Source organism: Microchirus variegatus (genome assembly GCF_963457635.1).
Source record: "Microchirus variegatus genome assembly, chromosome: 3".
Taxonomy (NCBI): domain Eukaryota; kingdom Metazoa; phylum Chordata; class Actinopteri; order Pleuronectiformes; family Soleidae; genus Microchirus; species Microchirus variegatus.
Window position 1 is genome coordinate 33,237,845 of NC_139804.1, and position 20,115 is coordinate 33,257,959.

The window sequence follows — 20,115 nt, forward strand, 5'->3', positions numbered from 1 at the left end:
CAGTCATTGGTATAATTGTGTTAAATGATCTCGCTTTATGTTTACTATTTATATAATTGTAATAAATATACAGTAATTATATCTTATGGATCCACAAAGCCAGTATCTGGTACCATTTATTTAGTTAGTTACAAGATCACTTTTTACCTAACCTGGCTCTGGGTTGACTAGTTATATGCTATCCTAGCATGTAATCATCAAAGGTACTAATATCAGAGGTCTTCACAGGTCCACAATGTGTTACCTCATTTCCGGTATAAACACTGACCTTGTTTGGACAACTGGTCCTCATGGAGCCCGGAACCTGGTCCTAATGAGGGCAGAACTGGTTAAGTTTAGAGCTAAGATGTGCATACAGTTAGGAAGAACGCTTCGTTTTAGTCTGTCCAAGTGAATGGAAGTCCTCAGAAGAATAGTTACGCAAACCTGTGTGTGTGTGTGTGAGTGTTGCGTGCGCGTGTGGCATGTGGGCGTGGTCGCAGTGACCTCACCTGTCTCAGGTTATTTTATCTGCGACAACAAAAAGACACTGAACGCGGAAGTGGCACATTGCAGTTGCGAAGCGTAAGCTGTTTAAACGCGGATTTAACCCGGGATTTAAAAAAAAACAAATAACCCTCGAGTTCTTTGGGGGTTTTTTTATTACTTTGCTCAATACTTTATAGTCAGCTCAGGGCAAGATGAAGCCTCTCCGGCTCCCTCTCGGCCTGTTGTTCTGTGTCCTGGTCCGGTTCGGCCTGGCTCAGGAGTGTTACTGGGACACTCACGAGAGCGAGTTACTGGTCTCGGACTCGGCACGCCGCCTGGGTGAGACCATAGAGGTGTCGAATCCACAAGAATGCCAGGAGAAGTGCTGCGAAAAGGCGGACTGTGATGCGGCTCTGCTCGGTCACCCGGCGGACGCGTCGCAATGGCAGTGTGAGCTGCTGAGCTGCTCGGACCAGGGCCAGGACCTCTGCACCCTCACGGCCAGCACCCAGTTCAAGTTCTACCGCAAAAGAGACGCTTTGTTGACCAAAGCGGAAACGCAGACCAACGACACCAAAAACAGTAAGAGGCTGCTTATTGATTATTGGTTATTGATTGGTCACTTCACTACGTTTGAGTAATATCTGATAAATCGATACAGGTTGGTCCTGTGGTTCTTTGACTCAATCTCGTTCTTTGAATAGATCAAAGAACACACACACACACACACACACACGAGTGAGTTACAGCTCTGCAAACATTCCTGTTCATCCACCTGCTTCAATCATTTTTAATTTAATATTATCATTAAATTTCTAACAGGTGCACATTACTTAACATTACTGTAAATGCGTTAGAATTAGCCAATAGTCTGTGTTTCATCTGTAGTGTCATCCCAAAGTCATCCATCTGCAGTCAGTTCATTTATTTAATCACTGTATGCTAATTCATTTGATGTGATTTTAACTTTTGAAGTACAAAAAAAAAGTTTTCCAATGGCTGTTTTAAGTATAAGTATCTAGCTATAGATTAACTTTATGGATTTAAGATTTTAAAGAACATCAAAACTATATTAATTAGCAATTCGAGCAAAAAAAAAAGCACAAACAACCTTACTAGATTTAACTAAAATCTGACATTCACAAAGACAAAAAAAAAGGCTGCAAGTAATGGATTATTTTTTATAATCGACTAATCCGTCAAGCATTTTCTCGATTATTTTGGTAATCGTGGTGTTTCCAAAATCTTGCAAAGATGATGTTCTCAATTGTGAAAATATTCACATTTTTAGAAGTTCAAATGAGCTTATAGAGGGGGCAGGTCCTCTTGTGTTCTTTTGTTAAAATTCTGTATACCAACCACTAGAGAAAGCACTCAGAGAGCACAAACATCTGTCAAGGCCTCTGCGGTTCTCACGGAGTAAAAATACACGGTGTTCTTTCATCCCCTCATCCTAAATTCAGAACCATATATAGACCATCACCAAAATCTAATGATGTATTTTTATGGGCCATAACCTACATCCCCAAATCCTTTTTTTTTTCTCGGGGTGAGGGTGGATGTTGGATGTTGGAGGGGGGATTAATGCTGCTCACAGACTTTCAATCATCAGGTCTAACCGGTTCTGGTGCTTTAAACAGATTGTGTGGATAGTCACAGAACGGGTGAGGTGGGTGAAAAACCTGAGTGTCGTCTGTTGTGTGTGCTCTTTGTGTCACTGTTATGAGGAAGTTGTTGGTTGGGAACATACATTTGTCATTGAGTCACCTTCTTTTCTTCATTATTTCCGTGTTGCGCCAGCACATACCTCAAAAGAAATGAAAGAAGCAAAAACAAACTAGTTCATGTTAATTTGCTCCATTTAAAAAAGAAAGAAAGAAAAGAAATAGGCAGCTAGTCTTTTTCAATAGAACCTCCACCGGTGGTTCTGAATTATAACTTAAATCATGGTCTCAAGAAAGTATTAATGGCTTTTAAACTAATTAGAGATTAGCTGAATGGATAACGTTTCCTTTTGGTATTAAAAATATAAAATATTTGTCAGTGTCTGCTGTCACATGGTGTAAGCACAGAAATATGCACACAACATTTTTAAATACATGAAATACAATTTTTTTTTTTTTTTTTTAATACTGTCAATCCTTTTGTTTTAAATAATACAGTATATCTATTTTCTTAACATGGGCATTTTGGGTGCTATTTTTTTATTAAATTCATTAAACCCTTCACGTGTACTAAATAAGCGCATGGATCCTGCTGCCATGGTTCTCAAACTGTGGTAATCGAGCTTCCTCTGGTGGTACTTGGAGGAAAATCAGAAATACTGCATTATAAACCAGGGTATGTGATCGGAGTGGCGCTGAGGAATTTTGACCGGCGTGTGTATAAAGTGTGTGAAGTATATGTGAGGAAGAGGAGGGTCATGAATGATTTTATAGGGAATAAATCAACCTCCTGTGAAAAGTCCATAGCTGACTTTGCTCAGTCTATTTATTTTAACGTTGGTGATGATGATGTTACTTCAAGAGCTCAATATTTTCTCAGGTGGTGCTTGGGATAAAAAGTTGGAGAACCACTGATCTACTGTAAACCTCAGTCTTAATAAACTCACCAGTCCGTCATGGCACTCCCCCTAACATAGAAATGAGTCCCTAGTAGCTTGTTATGGAATGTGATTCATTTACACGTCATGTTATTTGCTAACTAATGGTTAGCCACATGTGACATCCAACGTGATTGATCATAAAATCATCGGGGACATACAAAAGCTCACGTTACCGTATCGGCTTCAGAAGATAAATGAAAGCATGTGTCACATGACTCAGGCCAACGTGCAGCACATAAAATACTCGCCGACATGTTTTGCATTTTGTTTTCACTGACGCGGACTTGACACAAATTAGAATCTTCCCGCACTCTGGTCTAAAGTTTTCTGCGTTCACTTCCCCACTGGCTCTGTGGTGGCAATGGTGGTGATGTTTTCAAAGGTACAGTGTGTAGAATCCTGCTACATTTACTGGTTACAAGTTGCTGTTCAATATCATCTGAAACACAGTAAATATTGAACTACAGTTAGACATGTTACCTACATTGTTGAGCCCTTGTTTTCCAGTGAAGGGGGTCAGAGTCAGTAGGGGTCTACAGTGGACTGGTGGGTCCACAATATGAGATACAACACAGCAGCAGAGGGGAAGACATTGTTTGGGTCCTGGTTCTACTTTGAACCAGGTCTTAAACAGGCTTTCTGACCTTTGACTCCCTAAACAGCCATGACAATTTGTTTTCGTTAGTAGTTTTACGTAAGAAAACCAGAAGATTCAACCTGAACCATGTTACTTGTTACTGTTGTTGTTATGAATTTGTTTGTGAACTTATCAGACTTGCAATCACAGTCACATGTCCCACATTTGTCACTGAACACACCCGCCTGTGTAAAAAATATGGCCACAGAGTGTCGGGTTAGACCGGTTTCTCTGCTTTGTTTGAACCTGAGACATAAGCACATTTGTCCTTTGTCATTGGAAACTTGATATTTTCTCAAAGACAAATAAATTGCTTGTTCAAACAGTCACTGAAGGACACAGATGACCCCAATAGTGTAGTGAATTAGATAAAAAACAGTGTGTGTGTTCTTGTATGTGTCGCTTTGTGAAGACATTTTTGGCTGGTCCTCGTATCTTTAAAGGGCTTTTTGGGGGGTTAAGACCTGGGAGTTGGGGTCAGAATTGGGTTTAGGTCAGGGTTAGGCATTTAGTTGTGATGGTTACATTTATGAGGGTCCTCACTCCAAATGCTTCTTTGCGTCTTTCAAACGTGTGTTAACAATCATCACAGATCGGAATCAAACCTGCCACAGGTCCAGAATCACTTCTAATCACTATAACCCTATGATTATGTGTCCGTCTCCTCAGTTAATTGTCGTCTGCCGGCGAGGGTGGGTAATTGCCGAGCTGCTTTACCGAAGTTTTTCTATGATGTGACCAACCAGACCTGCCGCAGGTTCATCTACGGTGGATGTGGGCCCAACGCCAACAACTACGGAACTCAGGAGGAGTGTGAGGCCGCGTGCAGCGGTGTCACAGGTGACTGACATCACGATGTAACACACACACACACACACAAAGACACGGTGGTGAATTCAGCAGTTATTTACAATATCTCTGTGTATTTTTGGTTTAGGGTCAGTTCTCCCTGACGACTCGACTGCTGCTCCCCCTCTTGAATATGTCAACAAAGGCCCTCGAAGGGCAGTGGCCTACAGTGAAAGTAAGCTGGTTAGACTGATCAATAACAGTCAGGATCAATACGCTGAGTGAGGCCACATGATCAATGAGTCTGTTCTCTTTCTGGTTCAGGTCCAGTGGAGACTGAAGCTCCTTCTCAACCCAAGGAGACAGGTAACATCATACATGGACACGCCCAAACCTCAAATTAGAGATTTATCTATTTTGTCTTACCCTCACAGCTGAATCTTTGTGCCTCTTTGTGGTTCTGAGTGTGTCAGTATGTCTATTTATCACTGCTTATTTGAATCTCCGATGCTTTGTTTTTCTGTATTTGATTATCTGTGTCTCCTTCTATGTCAACTATGTATCTTTGACTCTTAGCATTTATTATTTTTTTCACATGTTGATGTTTGTGTTCTTTCTTCTGCAGAAATGTCTGCTGAGGAATACGCTGGTGAGTTTTGGTCTTGTGCGTTTTTCATAAGCTCTGACATCATCTGTCGACTGGTGGTGGTGCGATTTGTCTCGCGCTCCTGAATCGAATAACAAACGTGTCTGCGTGGTCTTCTCTTCGTCCAATCAGAGAAGTGTGAGGCGGAGCCCGAGGTGGGTCTCTGCAAAGCGGCTTTTCAGCGCTGGTACTATAACAAGAAGTCGGGCGAATGCAAATCTTTCACCTATGGAGGCTGCAGAGGAAATAAGAACAACTACGCCACAGAGAATATCTGCAAAGACACCTGTGCAGGTGAGACATGCGCACACCAGATGCGAGTCCTGGTGAAATTCCCTTCTTTGTATGCGTCTGTGTGGTTTAGTAGATCCACAAACAAAAGGTACAACACATTTTACACAACAGTTTTTAGCCGGACACGGAGAGTCCACAACAGACAAATGGAGGAGAACAAGAGATATTGTTTGCATCTGCAATGTGAAAGTTTGCTTTATTTTTGGTGTATGCACGCTGTAAAAGTGACGCACACACTCATTGCCAATGTTGATTTTCTCCCCTCAGTGTCTGTCCTTCCAGCTTCCAAGAAATTGAAAGTGTCTGCAGAATACAGAGGTAGAAGTGTTTGCAATCAAATGCATCTTTAAAAACTTCTAATGGTCACTAATGTCTGAATAAATTATTGTTTACAAACGGATCTCTCCTGTCTCTGTGTCTGTTTGTCTCGTCTTGTCAGATGAGTGCATGGTGGATCCTGACTCTGGATCATGTCGTGCTGCTTTCATCAAGTTCTACTATGACCACAAAACTGGCTCCTGTGAGTCATTCATGTACGGTGGCTGCCGTGGAAATGCGAATCGTTACAGCAGCCCGGAGGAGTGTATGGTTCACTGCGGCGACGACGGTAAAGAAGCAACATCTGTCCTGATGTCCTATCTGTTCTGACGCAACATGTAACATCTGCTCTGACATCATCATGACCCAGTTTTTCTTTCTCTTCCATGTACTTTTCGTCATCAAGCTCGTAAACGCTGGACTGCAGGTCAGTTTTCTGTAAACACCAGAACACCTGTTTATCACTGTTAAAGGTCCCATATTATGCAAAATCAACTTTTTAATCATTTAAATCCTTATATTTGGGACTGTGGAGGCCCCATCGGTCGGCAGTGTGAAAAAAGATGACTCATTCATGTTTTTGTGGTCCTCCTCAGTCCAAGTACAGGAGATAAAACATGCGATGTTGACTTCCGTGCTCATTGGGACGTCACAATACGCTAAAATCCTAGAATTGTTGTCTCTTGGAACTCCGCTTTGTCTGTAAAACATGCGAGAGTGCAGGCGAGGGCAACGGTATCCGAAAAACGGAAGTCCGCAAAAAAAATTCTTGGCTCCACAGTACAGCACAGAGTTCTACACAAACTTCCAGTGGATGCATGTTAGATATGACAGCAAATGATCACTTTTCCAAATGCTAACTGCTCTTAGCTCCCAGTAGCCTCTGTGGCTGATGTCATTTCCTGTCCCTTAAGTTTCGTTTTACTGTTTTTTTGTTTTGTTTTTTAAAGAGATACTACTAAACAGAGCATTCTGAACAGGGCTGTTTTGGCAGGGTGATTGAACTGCTGTGGTGCTTCATCCTTATGGTATTTTGAGCAAAGCATGTTCATTAGGACACCAGGGAACAAGGTTAACTTGGAGAAATAGGGTATAATATGAGTCCTTTAACACGGGGTTGCTGGTCTGATTTCCATCTTCTCCCTCCAGCCTCCTTCCTCTTCGTCACACTGGCAATCATCGCCGCTCTTTTGCTGGTCACGCTATTCCTCATCACCATGAGGCGTCGCCGCCTGTCTCGCCGCTTGTCCACCAGGTACAGTTCCCCCGGTCCAGCAGCTGCTCTTGAAAAAACATGAAGCAAGTGTTTATTGATTAAAACCAATAATCTAATTACGTTTCAGCGATAAGGAGGAGCTGCTTCCTAGCGAGCAGTCATCTGTGGACTCTCTCGCCCTCCCTCCGAGTCCCAAACCCCAGCTGGCCTGAGTGTCCGCTGCTGCCCACGCCTCAGCACACCTTAACTACACAACTGTCGGGCTTCCTGTCCCTTTTTTAAAAGTCTTCACGTGGTTTCAGACACACCTGGGCTCTGCTGTTACCAACCTTGAGATGAACAAGCGTCAAGGATATGTCACAGTAATGTCAAACGTTGATGTTTTATCGATCTGATTATTATTTTGCTGTAGAGAAAACTGTAACCCATGTTTCCCATAATGCACCTTGGCAGTGATGACCAACTGCATCGATCTTATTTTGTCGATTCTTGAAGGAAATCTGCCTCATTGTCGTTTAATTTTGTCTGTTCTCTTCTTTTCAAAGTTTTATTAAAAGTGGAATCATCCACGTTTGTTTTTAACTGATGAAGCAATGAATGTAACTTGGATGTGAAGGAGAGACAAATTCACTTTTTCCTAAGAAATTAGTTTCTACCATGTTTTTACTAAGGCTTTAGAAACATTTTAATTAAATGTTCAGTAGAAAATTTTCAGAGATATTGTTGTTTTTTGTGATCAGCATTCAGCAAAACACAGGCTTTTCCTGTCAGAGTGATTGATGAACATTTGGGGTGACTGTGTGTTGATTTGAGCTGTGATTTGTACATGAATTATTGCCTGTAATCATACTTGGCAAATAAATCTCTTGACTCTGAGCTGCTGTGACCTCAACGGTTAATGTGTTATGATGTCACTTCCTGTGTGAGCCACGACTGCCACAACCAAAAATAATTTTATATTTAACTTGGTGAAGAATACCTAAATAACATTTTATGTATGGCTGCTGCAAAAAATAAATTCCATTATTTTTAATAAGGTATTTTATGTAACCCTAAAACCAGTGGATGTATGGAGATGTTAAGCAATGAAACATTAAGTAATCTCTTTAATGTGAATTGGCTGCAATTTGAACAATTATTATTTTACAATGAGTTGACCATGGTAATGTGTTAAAGGGTTCGGACATGACCGTTGCATTCTAATATTTTAAGTGAAGAAGTAGATATTACTGAGAAAATACATGCTCAAAAAGAGGCATTTAAAGCTACTGTTAATCTGCCCTAAGGAGGATTTTTAATCATCTGAAGTAAGAAACAATATGATTTGTATTATCAATGTATATTAACTACAATATGCTGGAAAGAAAGACAACATTATAAAAGGAGAATAACGGGAGGAATTTGTTTTTATTTTGAAGTCGAGGACAAGGAAGGAATTGGTTTTTTTGTGTTTTTTTTTATTTTTTTATGTTTTCTTAACCTAAGTAAGAATAAAAATGGTAGTCTCCAAACCAAATTTTTATTTTACAGGTACAGGACCATTATGTAAGTGTAAGTGATTAATTGTTTAATTATTATCAATTTAACAATTCATTTAGTAGTAATTCATTATTTATCTGTATTTCTCACTTGCAATTCGAAATGTATACACACCTGCTCAATGCCTTTGTTCTGTCAATATATCTGTATCGATAAATTTCCACAACAATGTATATTAAACTGAATATCATAATATAAAATATAATAACATTAAATGAATCACAATATGTGTAAGTAACCAAAATGAGGAATGCTCATATTATTTCAAGCGGACAATAGTCAATGATCTGAGCAGAAAGTATTGTTCTGTGTTTATTGGTCAATTAACAGCGTTCATTATCAGCTCATATAAATCCAGTTGGTGTCCAGGCCGAGCTGATTAACATCACAGAGCATCAATGCGGAACAAAAGCCAGTGCCTCCTATTTAGACCCGGACGTATTTTCGCCAACCCCTTTCGGAAGTGAGTCGTAAGAGCCAAGATGGCGCAGGGTTGGATCGAGTTAGCGGAAGAAGCTGCTGTCGATTAACGAAACAAGTGGACCCGTTACACATCGACAGCAGCAGCGACATCAACGGCGACGCTCGGGCGAAACGAGCCGTAGCGCTGAATCCGGTAAGTGGCGTCCGTTAAACTCTTACCTCCTCTAAAGCTCCACGACTAGCTGCTCTGTTAGCTTGCTAACATGTCGAGTCACGGGCGGTTGTATACTGGGAAACCGTCTGGGAGCAGTTAAGGAGCTGCGACACGGAGGAGCCAACGTGATAAGTCACGTGTGACCGAGCCTTTCCAGAAATCACCGCTTTGTTTTTAGCTTTTTTTTTTACCCGATGTGTGTCGCGGTTCCTCCCTCAACGTGTGCGATTAAGCTAAACGCAGTTACTGCTGCTTCTGTTTTCATTTGTCTCGTGTTTATCAACGTCACCATGGTGTTGGTTTATAATCTGTCGTTTCAGTATTATTAATATGGGTCAGTCAGATCGGCGACTGTGTTTTAAAACCTCATCGTCCGTTACCGCGCTTGTGTGTACGGAGTGGAGCATGTACCGGTGAGCTGATGCATTCAGGGAACACCGTCATTCCCATCAATTACCCAAACATTCCACATGCATGCACTGCACCGTTCAAAAACACCCTTTTGGTAATGTAGCTACTTAAATTAGGCAGTTATCAACTGATAAAGTCTCGAATTGCACATAATTCACGTTTTCCTCTCGGGATGGGGCAATCCTTTTGGTGTTATTATCGTCGCAGTTCCTCGTGCAATACAATAATTGATGCGCCAGGGCAAATATCAGTATTTTAAGTGACAAATCGAGATGCTCTAAAGAAAACGTTTCTGGTAGTTTCCTCCGACGGGCGTCACTACTTGATGTCTTCTCGAGTCGGCGCTGCTCAAATGAATGAGGGAAACTTGAGAAGAAGTTTCCTGGCCGAAGAAGAGGGCATTCACAGCGTGCTAATGGTGGAAAAGGCTACGTTAAAAGATGCCCCATCCACATTCAGTACACGGGGCTTTATGTACTTTGTTCTCCTTGTTGTGACTAAATGCAGAAATCCTGCACTTTTTTACTTTTCACAGTACGACCGATATTGTGATGTGTCGTTATATGATTGTCGATGTATTGTGGTAGTATTGGCATCATAGACCATTATGTTGCGTATTGTGAGATACCCTGTGAATAGAAGGTTTTCCAACTCTACTCGATATAAAGTTGTCTCCTGCTTTTGATTTTGCGTATCTCATATGAAGTGCAACAATCAATCTATTACATTTTGTGATCAGAACTCGTCGACCCAAGCATCACCGTGTTAAATTATTGTGGTAACGGAGACAGTCCCTGTAAAATACGATGTCTATGTGTCAGGTGGTGATGGCGGAGCGGCTAGCGGAATGTGCGTGGAAAAGACATGTGTCGGAACAGCTGAAGCGCAGAGACCGAGTGCAGAGACACGCCTTTGAGGAAATTGTCCACCACTGTGAGTTTGCACGAACACATACACAGTCAGGTTCAGGTATTTCATTATATCACATGGACCATCTTCTACGGTCACATGCTTACACTGTTACACTGCCGTTACTGTAAACAACCTCCCTCTTGTGAGGGAACATGACAAGCTGAATCAGCACAGATGAATACAATGACTCGGGGGGGGGGGGAAACACACAGACCAGCTGAGTCGGCACATACGCTAACTACTGAGTCATGTTTCAGATCACAGACTACTGGAGAAGTCTGACCTTCAGGCTGTTCTGACGGAGCGATACCAGACTGACAAATATGATGTCCAGAGGGGACATGAGTCCAGGTGAGACACTGTCGAGGTAACGGGGCAACCTCATTTCCTTTTACTCTAAAGGCTTCACAGCATGTTTGCAGAAAACGGAAAATGACTGACTTTGTAACACACTGTGCTGAGTGATCCTGATGGTTTCCCTGCTCCATCTGCTACACAATCCTCCTTGTGTCCTTTAGTTCAGGGGCGGACGCGAGTCGCAACGATGCTTTGCAGCAGGAGATGGCTCATATGAGAATCAAACATCAAGAGGAACTCACGGAGCTGCACAAGAAGCGGGGAGAGGTCAGTACAGCTGATCCATGGCTTGCCTCACAAATGTGTAAATCCATCGAACATTGCGGGATTAACAGTTATGTGGTCAATGTAGAGCTGCACTGAGTTTCCATGATGTGCTGTTGCGTGGCCAATAGTTCTCCCTGATTACAAGCAAAGTGCTATGTACATGTTAATTATACGTTATAAAGAGGGGCTGTGTCACATGATCAAAACTGCTCTCAGTTCCACAAACATTCACAACAGCTTTTTTCTCCTGCCTAATACTACTACTACTAATAATAATAATAATAAGTAATGTCCTAATTGGCTTCAGTCCGATAGCTGAGTCATGTTTGGGCTGTTTATTTCTTTTTGGGAGAACATTGTTTGTTACACAGTTGGAGAATTATGTGTTTGAAATGACTTGGCAGGAATGTGTACACAGAACAGCTTCATAATTCATGTAGATTAGGAGGAAAAAATATAAGCTTTCAATTTCCTTTGGTATATGTTTATGCATAATGTGTATTGGACATGAGCCAATATGAAAAGTGGTTGTAATGATGATCCTGATGAAAATAATTGTTGTTCACAATAATTGTAAAAATATACTTTAGAGTACATTTAACATATGACAGCAGTAACAGTGTAGTAAAACACAACCTGTTTGTGTGTGTGTGTTGCAGCTTGCCCAGAGCGTGATCGATCTGAACAACCAGATTCAACAGAAGGACAAAGAGATCCAGAGCAATGAAGCCAAGTCAGTATTTTTTATTTATTAAAAAAGACGATGGTTATTACCTGAAGAAGTCATGATGCGATGAAAATAAGTTCAGTTAAAGCTACAGTCGGTCTCTCTGGGAAAAATATCTATATAAATTTTTTTTTTAAAAACTCCGGTTTTATGATCGCATCTTTGTACTTCATTTCACCAGATGAGCTCAGATGGACGTATCATTCATTCTTACCTGTGATTGGTCTGAGCCTTTTGTCACCTAACTGCTCTGTGGTTGGTTAAATCCTCAAATGATCTTCCAGAAGCTCTCCCTCTCTCTGATCACTGATTTATATTATGAAATATATATTATAGAAGTATTAATTTGATCATGTGAAAAATGTTGTGACTATCGAAGCTTTAAAAGTAAAAAAGAAAAAAAAACTCCTCCTTCCCCAGATTAATCGAGTATCAGCAGCAGATCGAGAACCTTGAGGGCGACTGTCGGGAACTCAGGAACTATCTGCAGGTATGAAGACACTTGGACCAATTGCACACACCTCACAACATTTTGGGAAAAGGTGGTAATGATGATTATGAAGGTCAGTGATGAATAGTAAAAGGTCTGATTACCCACAATCCCCTCCTGCTGCCCTCTGGCTCCCAGCAGCACCTGCTCTATTCCTCCTCCCATTGTTTGCTCTAGTGCAGCAGTGATGGTCTCAGGAGCTGCTGACACACACAGGAAGTGACATCACAGAGTCTATACAGAGATCCTATAGGCTCAGAGTGATGACTGACATCCAACAGAACCAATCAGCAAGGAGCGTCAGGCTGAGGAGGAGGAGGGAGCTGATCTCAAGTTTTCAACCTGAGACCATTTTCATAATCATCATCGTCCTCTTCCTCATCACTTTCTCTACTGAGCTGCTTTATTTCCTGTGTCCCTGCAGGACCTGGAGCGAGCCAATCAGACACTAAAGGATGAGTACGACGCCCTGCAGATCACTTTTGCCGCCCTGGAGGGCAAACTGAGGAAGACGACGGAGGACAACCAGGAGTTGGTCTCGCGCTGGATGGCCGAGAAGGCTCAGGAAGCCAACCGGCTCAACGCCGAGAACGAGAAGGAAGGCAGGTAGGCTGTGCACCTGAAGGAGGCGGGGCCTTGATGGACACGCCTCCTCTGACACTTGCAGGTCACTGTGTTTCAGACGAAGACAGGCTAAACTACAGAAGGAGCTGGCAGACGCTGCCAAGGAGCCGCTGCCCATTGAGCCGTGAGTATCTGCACCTGAGATGTGTTCAGGTACATAATGGTGTTTTCAGTGTTGTGGTGTAGAGCTGCAACTAACCATTATTTTCATAATCAATTAATCTGTCGATTTATTTTCTCGTTTAATAATTTGGTCCATAAAATGTTAAAAACCGTGCAACAATCAAACCTGGGAAGGATGTTCTCAAATGTCTTGTTTTGTCCACAAACCAAAATGATTCAGTTTTAATGATTTCTTTGTTCATCAAAATAGTTGCAGATTAATTTAGTAATCAATTAATTGTTTCAGCTCTGTTATGGTGCATTCATTGTTGTAAATGTAGTTTTGGTAGCTGTTGGTCAGTAAACGTGTGTCGCTGTCCTCTCCTGCTGAAGATGATGTCACTGGCAGACGCCATCACCACTGAACCCGAGAAGTGTCTCACTTCAGGTATGGTTGAGTCGGGGAAACAAGTGTGTACTGACCCGTTTTGTCTGCTCAGGGACGACGACATTGAGGTCCTGGACCCAGGGAAGGGAGGAGAGACATCACCCAACAGACCACTTAGCAGGACACCAAGGTGAGACACGCCTCCGCCACCTGTCCTGTTTCAGCTGCTGAGTCATAGTAGACGTGTGTTTCTTGTATTTTTGTCTTTCTTTGTGATTCCTCTGGTGTCTTTGATGACTAGCCAGCTGATGTGTTTCATCTTTTGATTGGTTTGTAGTAAGAAAATATCTCAGCCACCCCCTGGTGGTCTCCTAGACTCCATCTCCAACATCTTTGGGTACGTAGCTAAGATGTCATTTGGCCTAGGGGTTTAGGGTTAAGTCTGTCCTGGTCTCTGGTTGGTCTGGGCCATCTATGATGACCGTTTCTGAGAGAGACAAATTGTGGCTCATTTTGTTCATGTTACTTTTGGTGGTTGTTTGACGGCTCTCTCTCTCTCTGCAGACGGCGACCGACGAACTCATTCAGCACGTCACCCGAAAACGCAGAGACGCCGTCAGGGGGGTGCGCGGATGTTCGAGTCCCTTCCACTGCTCTGCACGTCTTTGTAAGTCACGATGTCCTCATCGCTATAGATGTTCCAATCGCATCTCATGTCCTCATATCATGACATTTATCAGGTACCGCTAACATTCATTGACCTCTGAGGTCAAAGGTCAGTGATGAACAGTAAAAGGTCTGATTGCCCACAATCCCCCCCCTGCTGCCCTCTGGCTCCCAGCAGCCCTTGCTCTCACTTGCCATCATTGCTCTAGTGAAGCAGTGGTTGGTCCCAAGAGCTGCTGACAAACCGGACGTAACGTCACAGTGTTGAGTCTGTAGAGAGAATTCCTATAGGCTCAGAGTGATGACTGACATCCAACAGAACCAATCAGTAAGGAGCGTCAGGCTGAGGAGGAGGGGAGGGAACTGATCTCAAGTTTTCAAGCTGAGACCACTTGAAAGAGAAAGTCCTAAAGTCTGCATTTACAGTCCACTTCACTGTGACATTGTATGTGTCTGTGTGTGCTTTCAGGAAGCACATGAAGGTGAGGTGAACGCAGTCCGGTTCAGCCCCGGCTCTCGTCTCCTGGCAACAGGAGGGATGGACCGCAGGGTGAAGCTGTGGGAGGTCGTTGCAGGTGAGGACACTGTGAAAATGGTGCGACATGTTGATTTACAGAATGGTAAATGTCAATCACAGGTTGTAAAAGTCCTGATTGAGACACAGGAAACAAACGGGGACACTGGCGTAGAGTTAGCAGTAGAACTGCATCTAACGATTATTTTCATAATCGATTCATCTGTCGATTATTTTCTCTATTAATCGTTTGGTCCATAAAATGTTGATCAGTGTTTGTCAAACCTGGAAATGACGATGTTCTCAAATGTCTTGTTTTGTCCACAAAGCAAAATGATTCGGTTTTAATAATTTCTTTATGTGGAGCAAAGGAAATATTCAAATTTAAGAAGCTAAAACATCAGAAATCTTGCTTTAATAATCAAAAAGGCTTCAAATCGATTATCAAAATAGTTAATATAGTTTAATATTAATTTAGTAATCAATGAATCGTTTCAGCTCTATTTGGCAGACAAGCAAACTACTAGCAGTGCTAGTAGTAGTTCGGTAGTATCGGTGCAATACCCAGCCCTACTCACGCCGTTGTCTCCCCCTCAGGTCGCTGTGAGTGTAAAGGAGCTTTAACTGGCAGTAACGCAGGAATCACCAGCATCGAGTTTGACAGTGCTGTGAGTCTGCATCCTCATTTTGGTTCACAGGACGTTTGAGTTTTGGTTTTGTGTGTTTGACTCCTGCTCTAACATGTCGTGTCTTCAGGGTTCGTACCTGCTTGCCGCTTCAAACGATTTTGCTAGTCGCATCTGGACGGTGGACGACTACAGACTGAGGGTGAGTTTGTGACATAGTGAAACTTTCATGGTTCATACACATAGTTACGGTAACTATGTAAGAAATGATACGAAAAATATACGAGGGGGAAAAAGTCCGTCTTTGCTTTGTTGGTCAATGATGTCATGTAAAAGGTCTGATTTCAGCTCCTCCCCCCCTCAGCTGCCATCTTGGCTCCCAGCAGCCTCTGCTAACTCTACTCCCATGCTGCTCTAGTGAGGCAGTGGTGGTCCCAGAGGTTGCTGACACACGGGATGTGTACATCACAGTTTGAGTCTGTACAGAGATCCTATAGGCTCAGAGTGATGACTGACATCCAACAGAACCAATCAGTGAAGGAGTGTCAGGCTGAGGGGGGCGGGGTCTGAGACATGATCTCACCGCGTTACTGAGGCCACAAACTGTGACGATTGACCGTCATATGTACATGATTCAGGAGTCGAGTAGAATTCAGTAAAGAGAGGAGACGACGCATCAGTAAATCCAAATACAGTTATGTATTGTATGTCTCATCAGGAGAATAAAATAAATGACCAGTTTAAGGAGAATTGTAGCAACAAAGAAACAGTAGATTAAAGTAAATGGAGTATAAAATATTGAAGGGCAGCTAAACAACAGCTGCTAATGTATCTTTTATGTGCATCTCTCTCTCTCTTCCAGCACACCTTGACGGGCCACAGTGGGAAGGTTCTTTCAGCTCGTTTCCTATTGGACAACGCACGCATCGTCTCCGGAAGCTACGACCGAACACTTAAACTGTGGGACCTGCGCAGCAAAGTTTGTACGTGCTTGCTCTGTTGCTGCTGTTTAAGTTCTGTTTGATCTGTGAGGAAATGACATCACTGCTGTGGTCACCTGTTGCAGGTATGAAAACGGTGTTCGCTGGCTCCAGCTGTAACGATATCGTGTGCACAGAGCAGTGTGTGATGAGTGGACACTTTGACAAGAAAGTTCGATTCTGGGACATCAGGTGAGATGGAAAGCAGTCGATAAATTAAATCATCTCATGGTTTGGGTTTTGTTATTTGTTGTTTTATATATCTATTTGTTGTTGTTGTTGCCTCTCAGAGCAGAGAGCATCGTCAGGGACCTAGAGCTTCAGGGCAGAGTCACATCTCTGGATCTGAACCACGACAGAACAGAGCTGCTCACCTGCTCCAGAGATGATGTCATCAAGATCATCGACCTGCGCACCAATGCCATCAGACAAACCCTCAGGTGTGTGCGTCTGTTTGTGTATTAGGTGTGTGTTTATGTGTTCAGTGGGCTGCACTTTAAAGTCCGTTTTAATAGAGCCAGGCTTTCTTTGTGTGAGCTGGCTCAACAGAAACTGAAGTTAAATCAAGAGGAAGATGTTATTCATGGATATTTGACTCTGGTCAGTACCAGGTTATAGCTGCAGTGCAAGTAGCCATGGTGATCTTTCTAGATCCAACAAAAAAAAACTTGTTTAGAACATCCTAATGCACATATCTTGCTTTGTAGTACGTGTTTGAGGTGTTTTCTCTAACGGTGTATTGTTTTTGTGTGTGTTCAGCGCTCAGGGCTTTAAGTGTGGAGCTGATTGGACCAGAGTCACCTTCAGGTGAGTTCTCCACATCGTTTTTATTCAAGTGACCTCTGACCTGTGGTCAGGTGACCTGCTGACAAGTTTCATGTCCCCGTGTTTCAGTCCAGACGGCAGTTACGTGGCAGGAGGATCGGCCGATGGCGCTCTGTACGTGTGGAACGTCCTGACGGGGAAGGTGGACCGAACTCTCGACCGGAACCACAAGTAAGGGGAAAAACTGACCAGGTCACGTGATGTAGGAGCAAGGTCGTGTGGCGGGAAGCTGGTCACATCATATCATATATTCACATAAGTCATTTTTTTGGCCGATTCCAATTATTCATGGAGTTTGACCTGCTGATACCGATTTTAGCTGATTCTAATTAATTTTTTTCAAACCACTTTACAGCACACACAGATTTATTTTTCTATCTTTTCTTTAATGTAACATTCTAACATAGAAATACAGCCAACATTTCAGTCTTGAAATGGAACAGGTAAATACTTCAAGACTAACTTGAGGTGCACACGTCTTAAAAATGCAGTTTTATGGAATGTGCCACAAATGCTTGTCTTCCTTATGAAGATGCTCATGAAGTCGTCAGTCAGGGTTAAAGGAAAATACTCACAACTTGTGCTTATTCAGGTTTGTTTTGCTATTATAATGAAATCTAGGATGTTCTATTATTAGACTGTGTCTCTATTTCTACATTTGTGAATCTGATCTAATCTTGGCGTCCTCTCTTCTGCAGCTCCGCCATCAACGCAGTGTCATGGTCGCCATCAGGAACCTATGTGGCGAGCGTGGAGAAAGGCAGCAAGGCCATCCTGTGGTCCGACATGTGATTGGCTGAAATATGTCCAGTCGGTTTGAGAAAGAGACTCTAATGCTACCACATGCTGATGACGTTTACCTGTTGTTTCCTGTTGTTTTTAACTGAAGTGTCCTAATGTCGTCATGGAGACGAGACTGGTTAATAAAATGTCCAAGAACAGACACGGTTTATGTGCGTGTGTGTCGCCATGGAAGCTCCTGGATATGTCTGAGATAACATAGACACTTATGTGTCAGCAGCAGGTGCCACGTGTTCTGTGGTGACATTTTTGTACAGGAGACGTCACAGGAAAAACCTGGATCAGTTTATTTCTTCTTCCATTGTGCAGGTACTGTTCCTGATTGTCTCACATCAGGGCAGTTTCAAAAAGCCAAATTAAAATGATGGGTCAGGGGTTTTTTTAAGTTTGCTTTACCTCAGCGACACAAAGCAGTCGATCAGTGTCCCCATGATGTAAAATTGCTGGTTTTCCCAGTGGACTTTGGTGCAGGGGAATGAGTGGTTTTGTAACTTGTCAGAAGAGGCTGTTAAACTGCAAGCTAAAGCAGTGAATATATTCTTTAGAGGTCATAGATGTAGAGCTAGTGCAGTATCTATATCGCCCCCCTGTGGACTTCTGGATAATAACCAAAACACAGCAGCATCAAGGCATACCTGGCTAGAAGCCTGACTTGGCCTGGTCTGGAGCTGGTTAGCTCCACAGAATATATGTTGTGAAACAGAGTAAAGGATTAAATAAATCATGATGATTGGAAAGTCCCAGCCTCATAGGTTGACCACAGTCTGCTGGTGAAGCAGCTGCGCCCTCTGATTTACAAACCTTTATTTACAGAGAATAATCAAATGTGTTTATGCTGCAGTAGTGTGGTGCGAGTTTCCAAAGCTGCACACTGCTGAGTCAGCCCGAGGAGATCAGCTCAGAGAATCTTAGTGCTGATCACCTGCGATTAGTTGTGCCACACATCCCTTAACCTTCCTGTTTACAGATGACGGCGTGAACAAACGAGGACAAAACTAAACAAAACGTCAGATGGTTTTCCTTTGCAAACATCTGAGGAAAGTTCAGCCAATAAAATGGCTGCTGCAAGAGTGTGTGTATCTTTCCGAGGACCAGAAACGCATATAAACCACAGGGAGTGAGGAGATTTTTTCTGGTCCTTGCAGCTGTAAAGGGTTTTTTGAGGATTAAGACATGGTTTTAGTGATGCGATAGCAAAGGTTGGGTATAAGGGGCAAGGGACTGCATTGTGTCTGAGTGTCCTCAGTGAGAGTGCTGCACAAGAATGTGTGTACGTGCATGTGTTGTTCAGGTTACTCTGAGCAGCTTTGTCCTGCAGTAATGAGAGGCTTGCTGACCAGGCTGTGTGTGTGTGTGAGAGGAGATATATAAGCGGCTCATCAGTGGGTCGACGTATGAATCGGTGTAACCCTGTTGATCCATCTCTGCAGCTTCAGGTCAGTTTTCGTTTCATTTTTTAATTATTCAACCTTTATGGGAGTTTTGAGTCAAATGGCAGACATCAAGCAAAGATCAAAATCTGAACAGATAGAAACACAATCACCAAACAACAAAAGTATTACCTGAAACATTTAGAATCCTATAATGGACAGTTGGTCGGTAAACACCCAAGATGACCAAGTGATACAAGCAAGTACTGGAAGCAGTCTTTCCTGGCACAAGGTACCTGAAGGACTGGTCAGTCACTCGATAGAGTTTGAAGATGACCAGAGTTCATGTTTATATGAAGCTAAATTTATATTAAGCGCAAACTATCACCAGTAATGGACCTCACAGCCGAGTGCTAAATGGAATGGAAGGACTTCAGCGTGGAAGTAGCAGCATGTCTTCATGGTCTTCACCGTAATCGAGATAAACTGGCGTTTAAAAAAAAAATCAATTTACCTATATGGATATTTTCTTTTGAAATTGATTAAAATGTTCTTTGTTCATTTATCTTCGGGGGAAAAACACATGCATTTTGTTTAATGTCAGTACAATGTACTATAACAGCTTAATTAGCCGTCTCAATTAGCTAATATAGACGGTGAAAAGAACTTGACCCAGATTTGAGCTTTGAGGAACTCCCTTTGTCACACTGACATCTTTTGTCAAAAAGTAAACTCTGAAAACCATTGTGCCAGAAGGTAGATATTCTGCCAGTACTGATGTGACATAATGTTTGTTGAGGAGTAAATTAACAACTGTGTTGATGGTTTTTGATCCACGAAAAAAAAAAAAAAAGAATTATTATTTATTTCAACTTTTTTTTTAACCAGCCAAAGTCCCATTGGGAT

The 20,115-nt window shown here is 42.4% G+C and overlaps 2 protein-coding genes across 3 annotated transcripts; both read left to right on the forward strand.

Annotated features, from left to right (window-relative positions):
- Positions 1-680: 680 nt before the first annotated feature.
- Positions 681-7,809, forward strand: spint2 (serine peptidase inhibitor, Kunitz type, 2; the record flags this gene model as incomplete). The annotated part of the gene is made up of 11 exons (XM_083886980.1): positions 681-1,050; positions 4,380-4,550; positions 4,648-4,734; positions 4,824-4,865; positions 5,125-5,148; positions 5,278-5,439; positions 5,707-5,757; positions 5,879-6,046; positions 6,164-6,184; positions 6,907-7,012; positions 7,101-7,809. The coding sequence occupies 11 exons, from the start codon at positions 681-683 to the stop codon at positions 7,183-7,185; spliced, it is 1,287 nt and encodes a 428-aa protein (XP_083743106.1). The 3' UTR covers positions 7,186-7,809.
- A 1,172-nt stretch (positions 7,810-8,981) lies between these two features.
- On the forward strand, positions 8,982-17,979 carry atg16l1 (ATG16 autophagy related 16-like 1; the record flags this gene model as incomplete). Of its 2 annotated transcripts, XM_083886651.1 has the most annotated exons (20): positions 8,982-9,128; positions 10,382-10,493; positions 10,730-10,823; positions 10,991-11,096; positions 11,756-11,829; positions 12,244-12,313; positions 12,738-12,919; positions 12,996-13,061; positions 13,540-13,617; positions 13,765-13,824; positions 13,992-14,094; positions 14,563-14,668; positions 15,205-15,275; positions 15,364-15,435; positions 16,096-16,216; positions 16,300-16,405; positions 16,504-16,653; positions 16,973-17,020; positions 17,108-17,209; positions 17,737-17,979. In XM_083886651.1, 19 exons carry the CDS (start codon positions 10,388-10,390, stop codon positions 17,828-17,830), a joined length of 1,809 nt encoding a protein of 602 aa, XP_083742777.1. In that variant the 3' UTR covers positions 17,831-17,979. The 2 variants fall into 2 exon arrangements, with proteins under 2 accessions (XP_083742777.1, XP_083742776.1); XM_083886650.1 differs by lacking the exon at positions 8,982-9,128 and having other exon boundaries at positions 10,373-10,493.
- Between the last annotated feature and the right edge of the window lie 2,136 nt (positions 17,980-20,115).